Below are 23,087 nucleotides of genomic sequence, written 5' to 3' on the forward strand. Positions count from 1 at the left end.
TTTCTATATAAATAAACATAATTGTAAAGAGCAAATTACTCATGTATATAAATACAAATACAAACAGAAATAGAAATAGAAGTCTGTCACTTCGAAATTTGCATTTAGTTTAATTTCCAATTTATTTTTTGAGGAGGTATCTTATACGCGATTGTATTACTAATAACAGAACATTCTGCATATAGTAAAATCAAAGTTAAATTGTACTAATAACTGAAAAGCTTAGTTTTATAAAATTTCTAATCGATATATTCATCGTCATCGTCATCTACAAATTTAATATTTTGATCGTAAAAAGACCCTTGCTTTATACAAAATGTTTCTATACCATAATCTGGATTCTGAATATTTAAAGAAGCATCAATATCTTTACTGCTCAATTTTCGAACTTGAGAGAAACTTTTTAACGGACTTCCTGATAATTCTGTCATAGGAATATTTACTACATCTTTTATAGTTGTAAATGATTGAGTGCATTGCATTAACTCCTTGTACTTGCAAGACATACTTGTTATTTCTTCATCTGGATTTTTAGAAATATTTTTTTGGTTAGAATTTTGTTTTATTTTTGAAAAATCTTTTTGTAAAATTTTATTTCCACTAGAACTTAGTTTTTCCTTATTATTATCATTATTATCCAATATATTTAAAGGACTTGCAAGAAGGCTTTTAGAAGAATTAGATTCTTCGCTTGATTCTTCATCTTTATCAATACAAACCCTACAAAAAACAGAGTTACTATTATAAGCATAGTTAGCTTACAAACAATTCTATGTATTGTGAAAACATAGAATATTTATACTTATAGAATATTTGAATGGTTTTTATATTTGAATGGTGAAATTGTTGAACTATTACTTCCTCGCTGATTTTTATGAACTTGGAATATGTTTTAACGGGCGTTATTTTGCAAAACCTTTCCTTCTAAAAAAAAAGGCGGTTGACTTTAGTTTTTGAGATATTGGTGAAAAAGAATTGCTATCAATTAATGAATTTTTTTTATTCGTGTGCACTGTGTGCACTGTGTGCACTGTGTGCATCTGTGTGCATCCATGAGTTGAATACAGCTGAGAATACAGACAGGCTGTACATTCATTTCATCATGAATCAGATCACATGAACCGTTATCTGTCAGCCGATGATTATACAATGTATTTTTCGAAGCAACGGCAAAGGAACTATTGTTGGTATCCTCCTTAAAAACTAATCTATGTGAAATTTTTTGTAATTATTTAGATGGGAGGGGGGGATCACCGATTTCGATGATTTTTAAATATGTTGTAAAAATCAACATTTTGAACAACTTCTTTTTATGTATGTAACCGCCGCTGGACCTCGGTTTCTAAGATTTTTGCAAAAAACTATTGCTACTACTATAATAAATATTGCCTATAACCATGTATTTGTAGTAGTATGTGTTTAAGCGTTGAGTCACCGATTGTTTATAATTTTTATAACTTAAAGGCAAACCTAATTATTTTACCTAGTAACTAATGAATTAGATTTAAGTTAGATCTTTTTATTTCGGCCGCCACATGACAGCCGGCCACAGATTAATCTTTTGTTTTAATTTTTTTGACACATTATACATTTTTCGTCGTTCGTCGTCATGCCGTTGTTTATAGAAACAAGAGATAAGAGGCGATCGCGGCTGATGCACACAAAGTCAGAGACGCGTATGTATAGACAAAATTCAGTGTAGTAATAGCGATTATTTTAAGGAAAAATCTTGGAAACTAAGGCCGAGCGGCGGTTGTATGTATGGAAAAAAGTTCTTCAAAATGTTGAGTTTTACAACATATTTAAAAATCATCGAAATCGTTGAGATCTCCCTGCCCCCTTTTCTAAATAATTACCAAATTTTTTATGCATTAAATTAGGGTTATACTATTTTCTATGTTGCCGCTGAACAGAAGGTCACTTGCGACCTAGAGCAATTGCAACACTGCCAAACTTGGTTAACGTGTGAAAAAAATTGACACTGATCAGTTCATCAAAAAAATTAAGTACTTCACCATTTTATATCTGATAGCTCAGATCATCTTTTTTTTTTAAGCGGTAACCAAATAAAGTAACCCAACCCATCTTATTTTTTTAAGTATTAATATTTCAAATAAATTTTCAATTAACTTTTGCAGTAGGTATACATAAAATGGTCCGAAGATAACTAATAACATAACTAATAACATAACTAATACCAGTTCCTACGCCGCTGTTTCACGGAATGTATTATATAAACAATCTGCCGTCTGGCAGATATCAATGGTTAGTACAATTTGAAGCGACTAACTATAGGGCTGACCGTTAATTTTTCGAAGAAGAAAAGTTGTTTGTAATAACGCACTTTACAACATACAAAAAATCATCAAAATTGGTGAGGAAGAAGCAGTTCAATAATTTTACAATTATTTTTTCTATATTCTTAAAAGACAATAATTAAATATTATTTTGTTATGTATTCCCTACAATACTTTTTTTTTAAATTTAATTTACGCAATTTTTAATTGTGTTGGTATTAACTCTTACGAGATATCATATCCAATCCACACACACCGAATTCGATGAAATTTATATGAGAGATAGTTCTCAAAAACATATTTGACATATACTTTTTTTATCGGCCATCGTTCATAGGGATAGAAACAGTCTTGAATATTAAGCGTTCATAAAATACCATAAATATATTGATAGAAATATAAAAGTTACAACTGTTAACATAGATATCGCGCCACAAATCTGTGTGCCGTGCCGCTTGTGGCTACTTAAAAAATAACCAACAGTATATCTTATATTAGTAACAATTGATTAAAACGTTGAAAAAGTTTACTATGCTCTTAGAATACGATCCGGGGTGCTTCGCATTGCACGAACAGTTAAATATTACTTATGTAATAATTATTGTTTGCAGATTAAAATTAAAAATCCTCTATTTTGACACACACATTATGTATATTGATTTACATGAACATAAATAAGATTTAGTATGACAAATGAGTAAAAAGTTCGAATTTTCAAATATATTATGTAAAATTGGCTTATCGAATATAATCGAATATATTATGTAAGATTGACAATCGCAAAGGAGTGACAACTCTTTCAACATAACGATATTTATTATGAAAATACAGATTGCTACCCAACCATCGTTTACGTAGAATCGTCTCGACACACTTGTATTTACTCGAATTCTGATTCTAACACTCTGAAACAATACTCTGTTGAAAATGTCAATAAAATTGAACTTTCCAGTCAGATTCTATTGCATTGCAATGGCTATAGCACGCCAATAGAATCATTGACTCTCATATCATACGACATCCCTTTTATACTCATTCATATTACGCATTGCTAAACGCTCGAAGGTTCTCAAAGCGTTTCCCGAAGTCGTTCATCCTTCACTCATTATTGATTATTTAAAAATGGTATTTTTACGATCCATATTCGGACCCTTCCGATCACTCATCAGTCGCACCAACAGTCATCGATACTCTACTACGCCATTTATGCACTTGCCATTTGCTAATACATACTCTCGTTCATTCGTCCATTATTTAAACAAATTAATTTTTCTTAAAAATTTCTACATAGCTACAGTATCCATTTAAAAAAGTATATTTTGGGGAAAAAATTTTGCCTCTAGCCCTTTGGGTTTCTTTGGGTTTTTGACCCCTAACTTTCGGAGCTATTTTCATCCCTTTAATATGGACAATGACTGATACAAAAAAAAATACGTATCAAAAATTTTTTATGAAAACTATTTCTCACATAAATTTCATCAAATTCGATGTATACGGATTGAATATGTTTCCTTGTTAGCATACCAAAGTAAAATGAGACATTTATTACAATAATATATTTATGTAAAACATATATTGCAAATGAATCTTTGGTGTTACTAATATTTTTAAATCCTATAGTTCTAAATAGGCAGAAATTACGAATAATTTTATTATTAAATGATTTATAAACTTGAACTTAATTTTTATATAAATATGTTATAAATTTCTATTTAGAACGTACATAATGCTTGTCTATATAACTATTATTGACTATATTTTATTATTAAATGATTTATAAACTTGAACTTAATTTTTATATAAATATGTTATAAATTTCTATTTAGAACGTACATAATGCTTGTCTATATAACTATTATTGACTTACCTTCTATTTGAAATAACACAATATTGTTTATGCTCGAGGATACCAGATACAGATTCCATGCTTACTTTGATACTAGAATCTTCTAGAAGTTTTTGGACAGGAAGTAATTTTTCAAATGTTCTTGTTCTGGAAGTTTCAGAGATGTCATTCCTAATTAAATTTCCATAATCCAAATTTTAACAACTGTTTTCTTCTTTTTTTAAATATTTTTCACTATTAATATAAAACTAGTTAAATAGTTTTACAATTTATTGCATAAAATTAATCTATTTTTATTAACTAAGAATATATTTGTAAATTATTTAGAAGATAATAAATATTTTTCTAATATTTACCCTTGTTCCAATTCGAATCCAAATTCGTCAAAGTTAGATAGTTTCATTCTTCTGTATTCAGAAGGTGTTAATGCAGCACCTTCAGTTTCAAGAGCCAAAATAGAGTTTCTTTTATTGCTGTTAAAAAACAATTAATAATATATAATTATAATATAGTTAATAATATTGCTGCTAATGAATTAATCAACAATTGATATTAGTTACCTTAAGAGAAGGTCTTCTGTATAAATATCTAAGTCCTCAATTGGTGGAATCCAAACTAAAAAAGCAGGATCCATTCCTAAATAAGATCCTGGAACAGCGCTAGCATTTGCTACATTATAATCATAGTAATCCAATTCCAATTCTGAATCAGGATTTGTTAAACTAAATTCTGAACCTGGACCTTGTAGAAGCTTTTCACGATTTCTTCTCTCTTTTGTTTCCTTCCCACTTACTAATGTAGATGAACTTGAAAGAACGCTTTCGGGTGATGATTCCTACGTGTTAAAGAAAATGCAAACTGATGAAAATTTCTTCATAGTTTAATTATATATATATATAGTTTATATATTATATATACGTATTATATACATATTTAAATAAAGACATTTACTTTTTCTTCCGGATAATTAATTTCATTATTTTGATAAATTTTTGAAATGCTATAACTTCTGTTATCTTTCAAATTTTCATTTTCCATTTTTGATGCTTTCTGTTCTGAAGTATCATAATCTATTGTTTGTAACCTATTTATAAATGACATCATAATTAAATCATAATTTCGAGCCCGTAATATAAAATAAAGTACAAATTAAGCTCACTTTACAGGATAAGCATATTTAACTTCTGGTTTATTGTAAACAAGAATGCTGGATGCTGATAATAATTTATCACAGTTTGATTTCATTGATGTGATTGTTTTTTCAGAAGAAGTATCTATTGTATTATTTAATTTCAATGTACTAGAACTCAATGTAGATTCATCTTTACACCTACATTAAAAAAATAATATTATTTTTGTAATTTAAATTAATTTTTTCCAATTATTTAACATTTTTTATAATTATCTGCCATTTTCAAATATGTATTGTTCATACCCTGTTAAGGTTTCAATACTATGATAATGTTCCTCTGTATTAGTTACAGTTTTTTTTGGAGAAGTTTTTGTGGTTGCTTCTATCATTGAGACAACTTCAGAAATAATTGTACTTGTAGACAAAAATTTTGATCGTCCGGGCATTAACTCTAATTACAAAAAAAAAAAATTATATAAAATAATTAAATAAGATAATATATAATAATATTTTCTAAAACAAATGTAATTAATAAAGAAAATCATTATTTTAATACCAGAAACATCGCTAAAACTGTCCAAATCCTCAGCAATACGATACTTTCTATATTTTATGATAAATTGTAATGTCAGAAAAATAGAAACTATAAATATAAGTATCAAAAGCAAGGCAGTTGCTAAGTGTGCTGGTTTCCAAAAGATCCATTCTTCTTCAACATTTGTTGAATTTGTTTCAAAAGGCACGATGGTTGCTGTTCCATTTTTTTTTAGATATTTTTTTTCTGTAATTAAATTATATAAAATTTTCTAAATTTTTATATTTATTCTTTAAATAATTAATTTTAAAAAGTACTCAACATCTTAAATTATTAAAAGAAAATATAATTCTGCAATAATTAATTTTACCTATTACAGCTGCATGAGCAAGGAAGCCGCCAATACAAGCATCACCCGATGCAGTAAGTTCATCCGTAAAAAATTCTAGTAATAAATTTTGTCCAGAGCTAATAAGTGTTCTTGTAGAAAATTTCATTTTATCAGATGCAATATCGATTAAAAGGTTTGCATTTAAAGAATTACCATCCCGGACACGAAAATATTGTCCTGGACACGGAAATTGTAATTGATCTAAATGTAATCCAATTACAAAATTTGTCTGCGCCTAGATGTATTAAATTATATTTTATAGTGTTGACATTATTTCTCGCAATATTAATTCTTATAAATATTTAGTATATTTAAAACAATATTTGAAAATAATTAAGACGGTTGTTATTAGAGTGTTTTAATTTAATAGTTCCACATGATTATCTCCCAAGCTATGTTGAAAAAGATACTTGATATCTTTTTTTTATTAGCTAGTCATGTCGTTCGTTGGATACGTAAGTCTGTTGCTGTTACTCAAGATCATTTAAAGTCGGTTTTCATTAAAGGATAAAAGAGCCCAAATCTTCCTGAAAATAATTATCACTGACCTATGCGACATAAGCCAATAGAATTGTTTTAGTTAGCTAAAAAATGCATGATTCTATTAAACGAAATTATAATGGCTTTGACTACTTGGAAACATTTTCATCTTAAAATAATTTATATTCTACTTAAAATAAAATAGGTTGCATTTATGATATTTTTTCCATTACCGATTAGTTTGAGAAAAATTTACATGGATAGATCAAAATGGAACATATTGTATAAGTAAAAGAAATTTAGTTTTAATGATTTTTGGATTTGAGTCACTGTTTTATGACAACTCTACGGATTCTTGAGATTAACAGCCAACTATCGAGAGAGCTAAATTATTTCATAATAAAAAATAAAAGTTGTATTTTTTAGAATATTTGTATGAAAATACTACTTATGAATCGATAAGATTTTTCATTGAAAATAAATCCAAAAAATTTGTTGTGATAATAGTTATCGTGTTAGTAGGTTTTTATTGTCTGTCGATCATAAACAAAATCTATCGTTGCTCTATTTCGTTTCGTCTTGTAGCATTTTTTTGTCAAATAGTATCAGGAAATAATAATTTAGTAACTCTAATAACAACTGTCTTTACCCCAGCTTATAATATAACTTTAGGAATAATATATGTATATACAACTTTATAATATAACATATCAAATATCGTTAGTCAAATCCAGAGAACACTGTACTCTATGATTTGATTTCTATGAATAACTTATTACTTACTAATAATAAGTAAGCAAGTAATGAATACTTAGTAAATAAATATTAAGTAAATATAACGCATACTATATAGCAATATAGTTATTTAATATCACCTGTAAAAGCCAAAAAGATCGACCGGGACAAGCTTGAGTATTAGCTCCAAGCATTTTTCTAAAAGGTTGTTGTTTTAATGTAATACGACATCCACATCGACATTGTATTCCAATTTCAGCTACAACTTCTGGTTTTGTTGCAGCTAAAACGGCATCGTGACATTCAGAATTTTCAATTCGATTATGCCATTCATTTTGAGTAGTTTCTTCCCAAAAAATTTTACCACAGAGTTCAGTTTCTATTGCATTTCCCTGTAATTAATAATAAAATTATTATTAATTATAAATGCTAATTTTATGAATGAATTTTAAATTAAATATACAATTTTATTAATGATACTAATTGAACATTTTATTCGAAAAAGAAAATTTACCGGGCAAAATTTTGCTCCATATTTTGGGGGTGGAGTATCACAAAAGCGATATCGATTCCGAATTCCACTGAAACACGAGCTGCTGCAAGGGCTCCATGGACTCCAAGGTCCCCATCCCGCAGCATCACCTTCTAAATAAAATTATGTTAAAAGACAATGAATTATTTAAAAAAGTTATTTAAATTTAAAATATCTGTATATAATAAAATTGATATATTTATATTTAATATTGATATAATAAAATTTCTCAAACTACTAAATTAAATTTTGACGTTAAATATAACTATATTTCATACACAGTAGCTCACGAAAGTGTTAGAGCGCTATATTTAAAACATATTAACTCAAAAATTCCGATTTTAACGAAGGTTTGCGTGAACGTAAAGCATAACGAGTTACATATGAAGTGATTTATTTATCGATAGAAAATGACATTGACAGAGATGAAATCACGAATTGAAGTTTTAACAATACTTTTACTTTTCGAACGAAACTCAGAGGAAGAAATTTTTACTACAGCATGACAGAGTAGCAAAAATTAAACATTTTTTATTTAGAAAGCTTCGCTTTATCTCGCATCATTATACAATTACATTTAAAAAGACAGAGATCGGATTGTAGGTTCAAGTGATGATTTCACCTACGTAAAATGATATCTGCGAACAAAAAAGGTCAATCCATGTGTAACTCACTTTACGTAGATGCACGCTTCTATTAAAATCGGAATTTTTGAGTTAGAGTACTCCCTTAAAATATGTATTGCGTTCGAATACTTTTGTGGGCCACTGTACATAATATTGAATAATAAGTTCAAATAATATTTGTTAATAAATATTAATGTTATACATAAATTATAAAAAAAAAAATTGAGACTTACCTTGGAAAGGAAATGTAGGTACGCAAGATATTTTAACATCTCCCATAGCACCTGTAATTGCTTGACTAACATAGACGAAACAATATTCGACAAATTTTTCTGTAAAAAGATCACAATCGAAAGCCAAAGAATGTTTGCCAGGTATTGATCTCAATTCTGTGATATAATGAAGACTGGAAGGTGAAGCAACGGAAGTAACGTCAGCCTTTAAGCGACCATAAACACGAATACGATCACCTTCTAGTCGACATGAAGGATATTCGAAAAGAACGGCAACTCCTCCTGACCCTTCACATGGATATATCGATCTTGCGTGAACCGTAAGTTTAAATTCCTTTGACCAGCTCACCTATAATTGGAACATAAAGTAATTAGAAATTTATAAATACTTAGTAAATTTATTATCACATCTATTCTTATATTTATTAATTTAAAGTTATTCACTTAATTATCAAGAAAATCTTTTCTGATTACTTGGTAGATTTTATTATATTGTATAAATAATTAATTTATTACGAAAATACTTACTTTGAAATATACACTGGTATTAGGTGCTGTTGGATTATTATTCGATGCTCTTAATCTTATAGCATAATTCCCAGGTAATCCAAAAAATTCACATCGAAAAAAGATAGTCTTTGTTGGTAGAAAATCTCTTATTTCTTCATAATATAATATCTAAAAATATAATATGAAATTTATAAATGCGCTACTAATGATAATGAAATGTATCCTAAGACGTAGTACAGAAAAAACATAGAATAAAAGCAACTAAAAAATTGTTCATTTACTTGGATATAAGTATTATTTTGCAAATAACAAGCAGTTACACTAGATCCGCAATATATTAATTGTAATATGTAAAAAGCTACAGGAACATGCTCAAATGGACTGCAATTTATTTCATTGTATTTTACTGTGGCCTTAACAGGTTCATTTGGATAAGTAGCAATTTGTTGAGATTCCAAGTAGATTGCTGGTAATGGCCACTTTACATCTAATATTTTACTTGTCTGCACAGAAAAATGTTTATAATTAATATGCTACTGCAAATGTACCAAAAATATACTGGAAAAAAAAAATAATATTATATGTGTATCACTATAAACAATATCAACCTGATAAAGAGTGGTAGCAGGAACTGTTAAATTTTCATACTTATATTCTACACGTAAAGCGTAAATACCGCCACGAGTAAAATATCCGCAGGGAATGATAATTGAAATTGTTTCGTTTCCCGAAGGTAACTGTTCTAGTTGAATTTCACCGATTAATTCTGATATGTCTTCACGAAGGTACAGTACTCTGCAAACAATTAAAAAAAGAAAAGATATACAATATCGTACAATTTTTTTGTAATATTTTAACAGTCATTTTTGATACTCCATAATACGAACTTAAAGTAGTTTACCTCAATAGAAAAATTTGATTAGAAATATTTTTAAAAAATTTTAAATCTCCATTTTCTTCTTTGAACTCATATTTGTACTTTGCTTTTTCTAATGTTTCATTTGATTTTTCAACAGATATAGTCAGGTCTCCCGAAAGGGCAACATGAGAAGAAGGAGAATTAATTTTCAACGCAAAAAATTCTTCCGCATCTTCCATCATTGATCCAGTGATATCTAATATTTTTATTTTATTACTTACTACTTATACATTAATTATTACAAACTTAGAAAACTTAAACGTCATTAAACACGAGAAAATTGTTTACTTTTTTTTATTTTTCTTCCTTCTTATAATGATAACAAAAGTTAAATATCAGAATTAAAAATAAATAAAAAATTTACCAAATTCAAGGAGGGTGATAACTAGTATTCCAAGGAAGAGCCATTTAAATTTCAAATTCATATCCAATTCGTCATCCGTATTCAATTTCTAGATGATCGTAAACAAAAAAATATGGTATGTAGGTATGTCCATAAGAAAATTTCTTTTTTAATTTATTACATTAATTTTACAAGTATTTTCACTAAATAAAACAATAATAAAAATTCAAATAATTTTTATTACTACAGTCGATTAATTCTGAAGACGTAAACTTACAATTTCCTTGCTTATCTCAATGCAAACATCCTTCTCGAGAAGAATTTTTTTCGTATTAAAGGGAGAGTCATAAATGCTCTGTTAGTGGTGCACCGCTGCAATTTACAAGAATCGATATCGGAGGACTTGCACCGCAAACTTTCACTCTTTATTTTTCCAAGATTCTTCCATCTTCGTATTTTAAAAATGTTCTTGACAGCATATCATATTTATTAATTATTATGTACCATTAACATTATAATTTTTCTTATATATGTTTTTATATCAAAGGAGAATCAATGAAATTAAAAAGTCAATAAACATCATGACAGATATTTCAATAAACAAATTAAAATAAAAAGTTCCAGAGTGAATTTTTATGGAGTATTAAAAATTTCGTAAATATTTAACTTTATTCTGTATCAAGAATTGCACATTTTTAAATAAAAATTCAAAAAGTATCGGATACAAAACTTTTTATGTAAACGAACTATTACACATTTTTATACGATGATTTTATGTAAACTACATCTTCGAGAACTATGAATTTATGTTATTTAGATGTAATGTATAATAAATATAGAATAATTAAATAACATTAGTGCAACTTTGAAATATAAAATCAATATTTCAAGTATACTCTATTACTCTTGTAAAGAGCAAAAATAAGAATTATGAAAAATTATAATTAAAAGTAGTAAATTATTTGAAAAGGTATTTTTTAATTTTTATATTTCACTATAAATTTCACCTTTTATTTTTAAATGATCACACGCCACTGTAATTCGATAAATAGACTGTTACGTTTCAACTATTAATACAGAAAAATATCATAAAGTCTTTTTTTATAGAAAAAGTATGAAAAATTTAAATTAAGAAATATAGGGAGTGATGCAGTTCATACGCGATTCATAAGGCAACTAAACCTTCGGGGTCGACGGCCAGTACTTTCTCCCTTATTCGCTCACCCCACTACGAAGGTCGTCCTTTGGGGAGAGAATTCTGACAGAACATTGGCTTTAATCAATGAAGGGATTATATTGACCTAAAGTCTATCCTTATAAAGAAGTGCTTTTTTTCATTTTCCTAGAACAAAACATCATTTTTTCTAAAATGCATTATTTAAATATCTTGATTTCCTCTTTTATTGTGTAGTGGATATTTAAATTATTTCACTAATATTTTTATTGCATTTTATTATCTAATCATGTATATAGTACCGAAATATATAGACACGAAAATCAATTTTCCGCAGTTTTTAGATATTTTAGTGTTTCTATTAATTTTATTATTTTGTTTAGAATTATCCAATTATTATTAATTGTCACCTTTACACTTTTCAACATTTAGAAAACATCCTTGAAACAAAGATCTAATCGAACATTTAGCAAAATAATAATATATTGTACAAAATAATTTCTCTAGACAAAATTTTCATTTATAGTATCATATAGTATAACATAGCAAGACATATCATCTAAACTTAAATTTAGATTAAGTAACACATCTTTGTTTACGTATGTATACTAAACATTTAATTGTCAATATTTTTCGTACATAAATTTTGAATATTTTCGGAGAATTGTAAGTATGGTTATTTTTCATATAAAAAGATGTACAATACTAACAATGTAGATTGAATATTTACTGCTTATTTAAAAAATCCCTATTTTAGCGATTATAATTTCAATTTTTTTTTTTTTATTGTTTTATTATATTGTAAATGTAATACATAACAAGTTTCTAAACTTTGCCATATAATGTATGTTTTATTAAATATACTTAATGTATATTTTAAAAAATCAATTTTAATAGCTAACATAAATTTAAATTGCTGGAAAATATATTAAAAGACTTAATTTTAATTAAACTAAATTTTTTATTTACGTAATTTAAGATTTATAAATTTACCTGTACCAATTATTTTATTTTATATATACTTAAATTGAAATTTTTAAAAACACTTCATTATTAAAGTCTCACCTAATTTTTATATATAACTCCCATTAATACTTGTTACATATGTCTTATTTGCAACAATTCAAAAAAATATTAAACCACTGTAAAAAATTTAATTTTTACTCAGTTTCCAAAAATTGATGTCATATATATTTTGATTTTTCTTACATCGTCATATATATCGTAATTTATTTTATGACCAATGTCAATTGTTTCATGTATTTATCTTCAAATACATACTCCGTATTATTACTCATTACTAGAATTATTGTATTAACTATTATTGCATGCTTGAAACAATACTTGTGATATACATCTAGTTACATTCAATAGTTTCTAATATTAATATATTTTTGCTACTCAAATGTAATAATTTTTGAATTCCATTCAATCTTCATCCTTCTCATATATAGTTTTAATTTTTTGTTAATAAAAAATAGTGATTTATAGTATAGCACGTCATCTTCAGTATAAAGTATTAAAAATTACGTCACATAAATAAAAAAATAATTTTATTCGTTAATTTCGCATAATGTATCAAAATATAAAAATATTGAAAGAATTTTAAATGAATTAGTATATAAAATATAGAAATATTGTAGGAATTTTTGAAAAGTACTAAATACTAATATGTATTTGTTTAGGTTGGTAGATAACAACCATTAACTGGAAACTAGTAAAATACAGTAATCCAATATGATATATAGAATCGAGTCATTGTGTCACAAATTATTATATCTTGTTTAATGTAATAACATCTTTTAGCAACGTTTAATATAACAATAAATTTATTGTGCAAAGTTATCTGATGTTCGAAAAAATTAATTTTTATATACATATAATATATATAAAATGTTTGATGGCTAAATGATAACAAACTTCAATGTGAATGAAGAAAAGGTAGAATCTCAAAATTTGTAATTTAAATAATAATACTTTATATTAAAATTAAAAAAATAAAGTAATATGTTAATAAATGGATATTTAAAATAAATTGTGATATAAAATGGATGTGTTTGCAAAGCTACGAAACACTGTTAGCAACACAATTTCCAACACTGTACAAAATACTGCTTATGGTTTATCACAATTATCAAATGTTCTTCCTGGTAATCCAGTAACTAGAGAATTTGAAGTAACTACTCACATAGCAAGTGCGGGACCATCATTGCTATGGAAAGTTTACAATGGTTATAAAAAATCTACAAAACAAGAAGCTGCGATCTTTGTATTTGAAAAACGTATTTTAGATAAGTTTTCAAAAAGTGATAAAGAATCTATCTTAGAAACTTTAAAAAGAGGTGTTGCACAATTAACAAAATTACGTCATCCACAAATTTTAACTGTTCAACATCCTTTGGAAGAATCAAGAGATAGTTTAGCATTTGCAACTGAACCTGTGTTAGCTAGCTTAGCTAATATTTTGGGAAACCATAATAATTTATCACAACCAGTACCAATAGCATTAAAAGACTATAAACTGCATGATGTTGAAATTAAATATGGACTTTTACAACTTGGAGAAGGCCTTGCATTTTTACATGGAGATGTTAAATTATTACACAGAAACCTATGCCCAGAAACTATTGTTGTTAATAGTCATGGAGCATGGAAAATTTTTGGATTTGACTTTTGTGCGTTAAATCAAAGTGCTGAAGGTAAACAACCTCAATGGTCATATGTGGAATATGACATATCAGCTCCATTTGTAGCTCAGCCAAATTTAGATTATCAAGCACCAGAATGTATTTTAGCAAGTAGTGTTGGTACAGCCAGTGATATATTTTCTTTGGGAGTGGTGACATATGTTTTACATTCTCCAATGCATACACCTCCTTTTGAATCTAACAATGATTTATTAAAATGCAAACAATTTTTAGAAAATTTTAAGAGTTCAACTATCGCAGATATATTCCTGCCAACTTCAGATACTCTTAGAGATACAGTTAAATTAATGTTACATCATAACCCTGAATTAAGACCAGATGCTCATCAGTTTGTGAAGATTGAATACTTTATGGATATAGGTGTCAAAACTTTGAATTATTTAGACAAAATTTTTCAATGGGATAATTTACAAAAATCACAATTTTACAAAGGATTACCTCAACTTCTGAAACAATTACCGCATAGAGTTATACTACATAGAGTTCTTCCAGCATTGTATAAGGAATTATTTAATCCTCCAATGATTCCATTTGTTTTACCTAGCATTATATATGCAATGGAAACAAGTTCTCTGGAAGAATTTAGAGAATATATTTTACCAAACATTAAATCAGTTTTGACGTTAGATGATCCACCACAAATTAGTCTTGTCTTAATGCAGCATGCTGACTTATTGTTAAAATTATGTACTACAGAAGTTATAAAAACGGATATAGTCCCAATGTTGTTACGTGCTTTAGAATCTGAGTGGGAACAATTACAAGAATTATGTTTATCAGCTTTGCCAAATATTATAACAATGATTGAAGGACCAGTAATTAAAAATGCAATTTTACCTAGAATGAAAAAAATATGCTTATATGGAAAAGGAAGCAGCAGCAAGAGTCTTGGAGTTAGAGTTAACTGTTTATTATGTCTTGCAAAAATGTTACCTCACTTTGATCGATGGCTTGTACTCGATCAGGTGTTACCTTTTTTACAGGAAATTCCACACTCTGGAGAACCTGCAATTCTTATGGCTATCATAGGTATTATATTACATTAAAATATTAACATAATAATAAAAATGAAAAGCTAAATTAAATAATAATAAATAAAATTAATAGGTTATAAATGACATATATTAATTTATTTTGTTATTAGGAATTTATAGGATGCTATTAAATCATAGTAAATTAGGAACAAGCAAAGAAATATTAGCAACAAAGATTTTACCATTTTTATTGCCTCTCTGTATTGAACAAAATTTTAGTTTGCCACAATATGAAATTCTTTCAAATCTTGTAATTGAAATGATAAATCGTGTTACATCAGAGCACAAAGAAGCTTTAAAACAATTAGATGCCATGCGTCGTGAGACTCAACAATTAGATCAAGAACTTTCACAGACCTCTACTATTTATAAAAAAATTAATTCACCCAATGATGATATAAATATAATTCCTATAGTTCCTATGTCAAATACAAGCACAAGTTTAAAGTCTCTACAGATTGAAAATGGATTGACAATGGAAGATAAACTTCGGTTGGTAGTAATAATTGCCATTTATTAATGAAAAATTACAAATCAGTTAATGTACAATTAAAATTTAATTTAAAATGTAGAAGTTTTTTAAATCAAACATTGTTTTATTTACAGATTAATTCAACAACAAGGAGTACATCAAAGATTACAATCTCAAACACCCTTAACACCAACAGTTGTTCAAACTACAAAGCCTCCAGTAAAAGATTTAACTGATACTTTACTGAAATCTAATCTGGATCAGTTAAATTTTTCAATGTCAAGTTCAAAACCTGATTATTCTTGGAAATCACTAAATTCAAATCAATATCAACATTTCAACCCACAAGGAATGAATATACAATTGAATCAAAAAGGAAATATTTGTGTTCCAAATTCAGTTATTCCTCAAAATAGTACTAATTATTCTATGAACCAAGGAAATATTACACTTAATAAGTCAGAGTTTAATTCAAATTTGAATCCTAATACATATAATTTCTCTCTTAATAAATTAGAATTTAATTCAAATTTGAATTCTAATTCAAATCAAAAGGTAGAAAAATTGCCTTCTTATGATGTAATGGATCTACTTAGTTAATGATTTTACTAATGTAATGTAGTATCATAATGATAATTATTACAGAGTATAAGGATAACCAGTTTTATTAAAAGTATTTGCATTATTATTGTAATAATATTACTATATTGCTTTTTCATTGCTTCATTTTTATTATAGAGTTTATTAAATTTAAATTAGCATGAACAGAGTTTGTATTACTGTATGTAAATTAGTACTTTATTATTATCTCATTTCTAAAATTAAAATTTTTATACATTTTTAATATTAATTTACATAATATTAGACAATGTTTTAAATATAACTGAAATTAATTAAATATATATTGAAGATTGGAAAAAAAGATTCTTTAAAGAATATATAATTCTATAGTATGTATAATATGTGATATACTTCAATGCATTTCTTATTTATTTTTTGATTATTAGTAATATTTTAACATCATTAATAATTTTTGATAACGATTCGAATCGTTAAACAAAATAACATAATTTTAGAAACAAGGTAATAATATTTAACTAATGAAAACATATTAATAAATAATATATGTTTATTACAGAATTTAAAATACGTGCACATATTCCTCAATGTGTTTTGATAAATATTGAAAATAAACTAAAAATAATTACAACCTAATATTAAATGTTATATCTGTAACATATTCTATATATGTATCTATAATAATATATATAGTAAAAAAATCAAAGTAGCCATTGTTCGAAGTTATTGAAAATAAGTCATTATTTTAATTGAGAAAAAATAAAGTAATAAAACAATATTTCATATCGTAGAATATTCTTGTATAATATTTACAATTTTCTAAGAGAACGAATGAAAAAGAACGAATTTTCTCAAAATAATACTGTTGTTTTTACAAGGAAATTATATTTAACAATAATAAATATTATTTATTGGGTTCATAAGCACAATGAAAACCAAAGACTGTATCCTCACACGTTTGTCGTGTGACACTTGTTTAGCGTATTGGATATTTTTATATAATCCATATATTATTAACCCTCGTATATGGCATCGTAGCGGGAGGTAGCCGGTTCTCGTCTAACGCACACTTAGAACATTTGTATATCGCGTTCAACTAGGGTGCTAACATATAAGAGCTTGATTTTATTTCCATTGATTTATTCATTTTTTTGATTATTACTAATATTGTCATATTGAAAAGTGGTAGGGAATAAAAAATTATTTATTTTTTCTATTTAAAAAAAGTGCTCTTCGAAAATTCTCAATGTATTTGCTATTGTATCACTCTTGACTAAATTTGCTATATCATACTTGAAAAAAGTTCTGGGAAATGTTTCCTAAAAAATAGCTTTGCTAAAGTAAATGTCATAAATTGTGCTAGCCATTTTCACGACAGAGAACTTTTTTTTTATGTATACGGCTAGACGCTAGAAAAGAAATAGTAAATAATACTAAGATACTAAATTATATAATATAATATAATAATACAATAAAAGAACTGATAATAGTACTGTACTGAAATAATGCACTACAAAACTTTCCTTTATTTACTATGAATAAATCGCTACATGTGTCTTCCAAACACAATTGGCTCGCGTGTGAAATAATTCGGCTTTGTTTTTCTTATAAAGAAACTGCAAGGCCTTCGAGACACAGCCAAACCATTTCACGGTAACATCTCTAAACAGAATTGAATTAAACCTACGATAAATCTTCAATTGCAAATGTTTTAAAAATTATTGAATAGTGACACCTATAATCATATACCTTCTTTATCAGAAAAACTAAATCTACCATCCTACAAAATTTGAACCAAATCGGTGATTCGAAGGCCTTGCAACCTCCTTGTAGATGCTTAATGTGAGTCACATATACACGTATTTCGCTTTAAACGGGTCACCGCAAACTCGGCCATCGTCATGCAAGGGTTAACTTAATTACAAAAAAAGAAAATGTCAAATAATGTTAATACTGAATTGTTAACGTATTTTACAAGTATTGTAAATACGTCTAATATATTTTATATATACTTCATTTCTCCCCTTAACATTAAAAGTATTTAATACAATTCTTAATAATTCCTTAACAAATATGCAAGAAAATATAAAAAATTTATCATTATTATATACATTAAGTGAGTAATACGTATGCTGGTAATTTTTTAAACTTTAACAGTTATTTATAATCATTAAAAATTTCAAAATATTATAATTAAAATTACTGCTATATCCAAAGACTTTTTCTGTCATTTAAGACCAATTAGAGCTTTCTAACATTTCTAGTTTTCATACAATACTTTGTTTTTGTTAAAAATCAGAAATTATTTTGGAAACTGAGAATGCAGCAATTCTACTTATGGAATCGTGTTCAGGAGAAATAACTCCATAAAAATCACCCAATGCATATTGCCAAAAAGAATTTGTGTTGTATGATGTTGTCATTGACCACTTTTGCATGCAATATACTTATGATAGTTCTTTTTTAAACACCAAATCCTGTTTGCAATTATTTAACCTTCTCTAATAAAATAATATCTATAATGCAATCATCTAATTACCTACATGGCACAAACATCCTTTGATATTTAACAGTTTGATCTAAAAGCAAATGTAAAAGCCATGTTATGCAATTATGGTAACTATTACACTGATATTTTTTACAAGTAAATGTTTATTTATGGGAAAGAAGTGTGTTTTTTCAGAATTTTTCTTAAAAAATGTATATATGGTGAGTCTAATAATTGAGTTTGACTGTAACCTTATTGAAGATAAAAGAAATTGTAGAGGAAAGTTTTACATCATTTAATATGATCTATCATCGTGTAATGTGATTTTATCCAAAACTACATCTGTGCATCAATAAAATACAACTATACATGTTTTTTAAATGTAACTCTTTGTAGTTTTGATGAAATTGTTGATGAGCTGTTTACCATTCAATTTCAATGTTTTTTTAATATATTGTAGAAATAAATAGTTCCGAATAAACTATCTTTGACAAAAGAAAGAGCAGTAATAAAGCAGAAATAAAAAGAAATCTGACTATTAGTGGTCCAAAGTTATCAGCGTTCATTTGAAAATCATTTAATAAAAAAGTGTCTGCAGAAACCTGTAAAAAAATTTTATGAAAAAAAGGTTTCAATGGTAGAGTTGCTTGTAAATTAACAAGTTTAACTTGTTTAATTCAGATAGACACGTCATAGTATGGAGGAAACAAAACACAAAGTTTGAATTAAAAAATTTGAGTTTGAATTGAAAATTAATGGGTAGAGGTTAAAAGAAGATTAAGAAAGTTTGAAATTATGAATAAAGAAATATTAAAAGAAAAAATTATAGATATTTGGAATACTCTTGAATAGAATGTACAAAATAATTAATTTAAAATATACCAGATACAAATACTTTTGTGACACAAATTTTATTGATATTTATTAAAATTTTTATTTTTGTTATGTTGACATATTTTTTTACAATAAAATTTATGGTGTTTTAAAAACTTAGTTATTCCAATATACAATGACCATTATAAGAATTTTTTAAAATGTATTATAAACAAATAGCATCCATTCAAAGTCAACACTAGGAAGAGTATGAATACTTCTGTGAGTCACTAACGAAGCTTGAAAAAGTAATGTGTTTCTGCTACTTTTTTTGCAAAAAGGTACAAAATGTGAGTACTGATCACAATGATTTTGAATTATGTTATAAAGAATGATATTCTAGACAACTTTTATTTAAACATTCATTACAGTTTGGTCTTAATTTTTAAGTTATTTGGAAAAATTGTTGGTACTATTATATTGAACTCTGTAGTTAAAAAACAATTAAAGATTGACACATACAATGCCACAGTGTATACAATGTTTATAATTACTAAATAAATGGATTTGAAACAAACTTTTTTGGTATCTTTATTTATTATCTATTATAGTTTATTATGTAATAAAAATAATAACACAAATAAGATGATATACAAAATAATAAAAGAAATATATGTCTTAAGTATTTTACACAAATTTTTACACAATAGAATAAATTAATTAATAAACAGTCTTAATATTCTATTGGCTTCCTTTCGTTTTAACAACTTTTATTTTTCAGGACATTGAATGAACTAATCTTTTTATAAAGGGCTCAATTATTTCATTTCTGAAGAAGAACCATTTTTAATTCACTTTTACTTGTTGCACTGTGTTTCCTAATTCTTTTGCAAGCTCGATCTACACATACTTAATTGTGTATAACTGTAAAATGTAATATATGTTCAGTGGCAAATAATATATACCACATATTTTAGATCTCAATCTTGTTTAAAATAAAAATTCATTAAAAAATTTAATTTTTGGACATTTTTAAAAGATTTTTTTAGCACATTTAAATATACATATTTATCCATAATATTATTGATAAATACAAGTTTTCCTATACTTAACATTGCCATGTACTCCCATATCATTAATCTATTACTTCTATGTTTTACATTAATTTGTACATTATGTTAATCCATTTCTGAATTTGACTTCCTCCATATCAATACTCCACTATTTAATTAAAAAATGTTAAATTTGTTTTCATCTGAAAAAATAATTTTGTTCCAAATATCACTATCTTTCATAATAAGTTATTTTGTGAATGCTTCTTTTTATTTTGCTTTATCTTGTCGATGTAAAACTTCTTTCTTGCAATATATGCAAAATAATTAACATTCTTCATATTCTATGTATAATTTTGCTATTTACTTTCTTATGGCACTCATTTTTTTATTATAAACATAATTTTAGACAAACAATTTTTAGATTTTACTTCACTATGTTTATAATATTTTTTTTCCAAATTGCTAGTTTATCACTTTTAATCTGATTCTCAACATTTGCTTCCTTTTTAAATCATCTTCATCTTCATTGATCAAACATTATAACAAATGACTAATGTGGGATCTTACCTTACTAGTTCAAATGATAATTGGAAATTGTTGAAAACAACAACAATATATTGTTTATCTTATTTTGTGTCAATACTTTTATCCTTTCATAAAATGTTCAAGAAATACATATATCTTTATCATTATTTTGTAAATCATTCTATTTATGTTATTATATTCTTATTTCTCTTCTGTACTAAACTATGATAAGTAACGAATGGATATATAAAAAAAACTTTTCTTTAATAGTTATAAACATCTGTATAATAATAGTTGCTATACCAATATTTTTATCCTATGTACAGAAAAAAGTTGTTTGAAATATTGATTTCTACTATATATTTTAATGACTAAAATCCACGAACAAAGATTTTGTTAACAACTATATTTATTATAATTAATTTTGAACCGCATTATTTTGTAATTATGCGTTATTTCATATGTTATTATTTTCCGGCGTACTGTAGTTTTTATTGCTATTTTATTCAAGTTATGAAATTATACTGAACTAAAAACTTGCAATTCAATTATTGCCAGAATACTTAACCTATTCCTAAACTTAGAAACTTCACTTAAATGAAATATTCGTCAATACACATTGTATGATTTTTACTGCGAATGATTATATAGAGTGGAAAGAAAGGTTTATAATCTCCAGGACAGCGGTTCTCAATCCTTTTTTTTATATATTACCACCGAGTATGTGATTAAGACACCATTTTGTACGTATGGTACTAAAGTACTATCTATTCGTTGCAGTACACTACACTATATATAATCTAAAAATTATATATAATTTTTCAACGTACCACTAGTGGTACGCACACTATAAGTTCAAAATTATTGTTCTACTATTAATTTATAAAATTATAAAGTTATAAACAATTTTAATTGAATGTCTTACTTAAACAAAAACAAAATACTGTTTATACCTTTATAAATAATAGTTTTTCAATCCATATTTATTAAAACTTTTCTACTTCATTTGTTAGGTACTGTCTATCTTTAAAGATATAAATCTTTTCTTATCATACTGTATATTACAAATAATTTTATAATAAAGTATTTACAGTAATATTACATATCAAATTTTTAAATATTTTTATTTATAAATCTTTTTCTTGAAACTTATCAATAAAAATTGAGAGCGTTTCTGGGAAAAAAAGATATCACGATATATAGAATAATCACAGTATATATGTGTACGTAAACGAACATGTATTATATTAAATTTTCTTAAAGAAAAATTAAATTTTTTTCATTTACCTTTATCATTCATAAATTCAAGCATGAATATTAGTTTGATAATTTATAAAAGTTCCATATTATATGTGTCACAATATAATTTCTTATAGTTACAATTATAATTACAATTTTTTTATTTTGTCAATAAATGAATATGATCCATTCTTTATGAATTAATATATGTTTAATATATGAAATATATTATTATGTTTATATATATAATATATGAAATAATATGATAATATATTTGATTAAAAAAGAGAAGATAGATAGAGAGCTAGATATTTTACTTTCTCACAATGTAAATTATATAAAATTAATTAATTTCGTTATAATAAAACTGAACATTAGACTTATTATGTAATTTTCAAATTTATTAAAATTATAAAATAAT

At 26.1% G+C, this 23,087-nt stretch overlaps 2 protein-coding genes across 2 annotated transcripts; one reads left to right on the forward strand and one right to left on the reverse strand.

Annotated features, from left to right (window-relative positions):
- Positions 1-239: 239 nt before the first annotated feature.
- On the reverse strand, positions 240-10,661 carry gogo (thrombospondin-1 like protein golden goal). The gene is made up of 17 exons (XM_017902474.1): positions 10,601-10,661; positions 10,219-10,432; positions 9,926-10,112; positions 9,599-9,820; positions 9,336-9,485; positions 8,808-9,156; positions 7,931-8,061; positions 7,557-7,808; positions 6,181-6,436; positions 5,832-6,056; positions 5,579-5,726; positions 5,303-5,473; positions 5,095-5,227; positions 4,704-4,978; positions 4,500-4,616; positions 4,165-4,290; positions 240-720 (listed from the first exon to the last, which is right to left on the reverse strand). Exons 1-17 carry the CDS (start codon positions 10,659-10,661, stop codon positions 240-242), a joined length of 3,498 nt encoding a protein of 1,165 aa, XP_017757963.1.
- A 3,080-nt stretch (positions 10,662-13,741) lies between these two features.
- On the forward strand, positions 13,742-16,567 carry LOC108549172 (SCY1-like protein 2). Its single transcript, XM_017902440.1, has 3 exons — positions 13,742-15,490; positions 15,606-15,987; positions 16,102-16,567. Exons 1-3 carry the CDS (start codon positions 13,801-13,803, stop codon positions 16,565-16,567), a joined length of 2,538 nt encoding a protein of 845 aa, XP_017757929.1. The 5' UTR covers positions 13,742-13,800.
- The last annotated feature ends 6,520 nt before the right edge of the window (positions 16,568-23,087 follow it).

This window comes from Eufriesea mexicana, unplaced genomic scaffold, assembly GCF_001483705.2.
Source record: "Eufriesea mexicana isolate 0111107269 unplaced genomic scaffold, ASM148370v2 scaffold1824, whole genome shotgun sequence".
Taxonomy (NCBI): Eukaryota; Metazoa; Arthropoda; class Insecta; order Hymenoptera; family Apidae; genus Eufriesea; species Eufriesea mexicana.

What these genes read in the sequence shown, in the direction of transcription:
- gogo (XM_017902474.1), bottom strand. Translation starts at nt 10,661, where the DNA reads ATGAATTTGAAATTTAAATGGCTCTTCCTTGGAATACTAGTTATCACC. An exon ending in AGTATTGAAACCTTAACAGG is followed by an intron (nt 5,474 to 5,578) that starts GTATGAACAATA and finishes TTTTTAATGTAG; the next exon opens with GTGTAAAGATGAATCTACAT. An exon ending in TTAATTATCCGGAAGAAAAA is followed by an intron (nt 4,979 to 5,094) that starts GTAAATGTCTTT and finishes TTTAACACGTAG; the next exon opens with GAATCATCACCCGAAAGCGT.
- LOC108549172 (XM_017902440.1), top strand. Translation starts at nt 13,801, where the DNA reads ATGGATGTGTTTGCAAAGCTACGAAACACTGTTAGCAACACAATTTCC. An exon ending in AATTCTTATGGCTATCATAG is followed by an intron (nt 15,491 to 15,605) that starts GTATTATATTAC and finishes TTTTGTTATTAG; the next exon opens with GAATTTATAGGATGCTATTA. An exon ending in ACAATGGAAGATAAACTTCG is followed by an intron (nt 15,988 to 16,101) that starts GTTGGTAGTAAT and finishes TTTTATTTACAG; the next exon opens with ATTAATTCAACAACAAGGAG.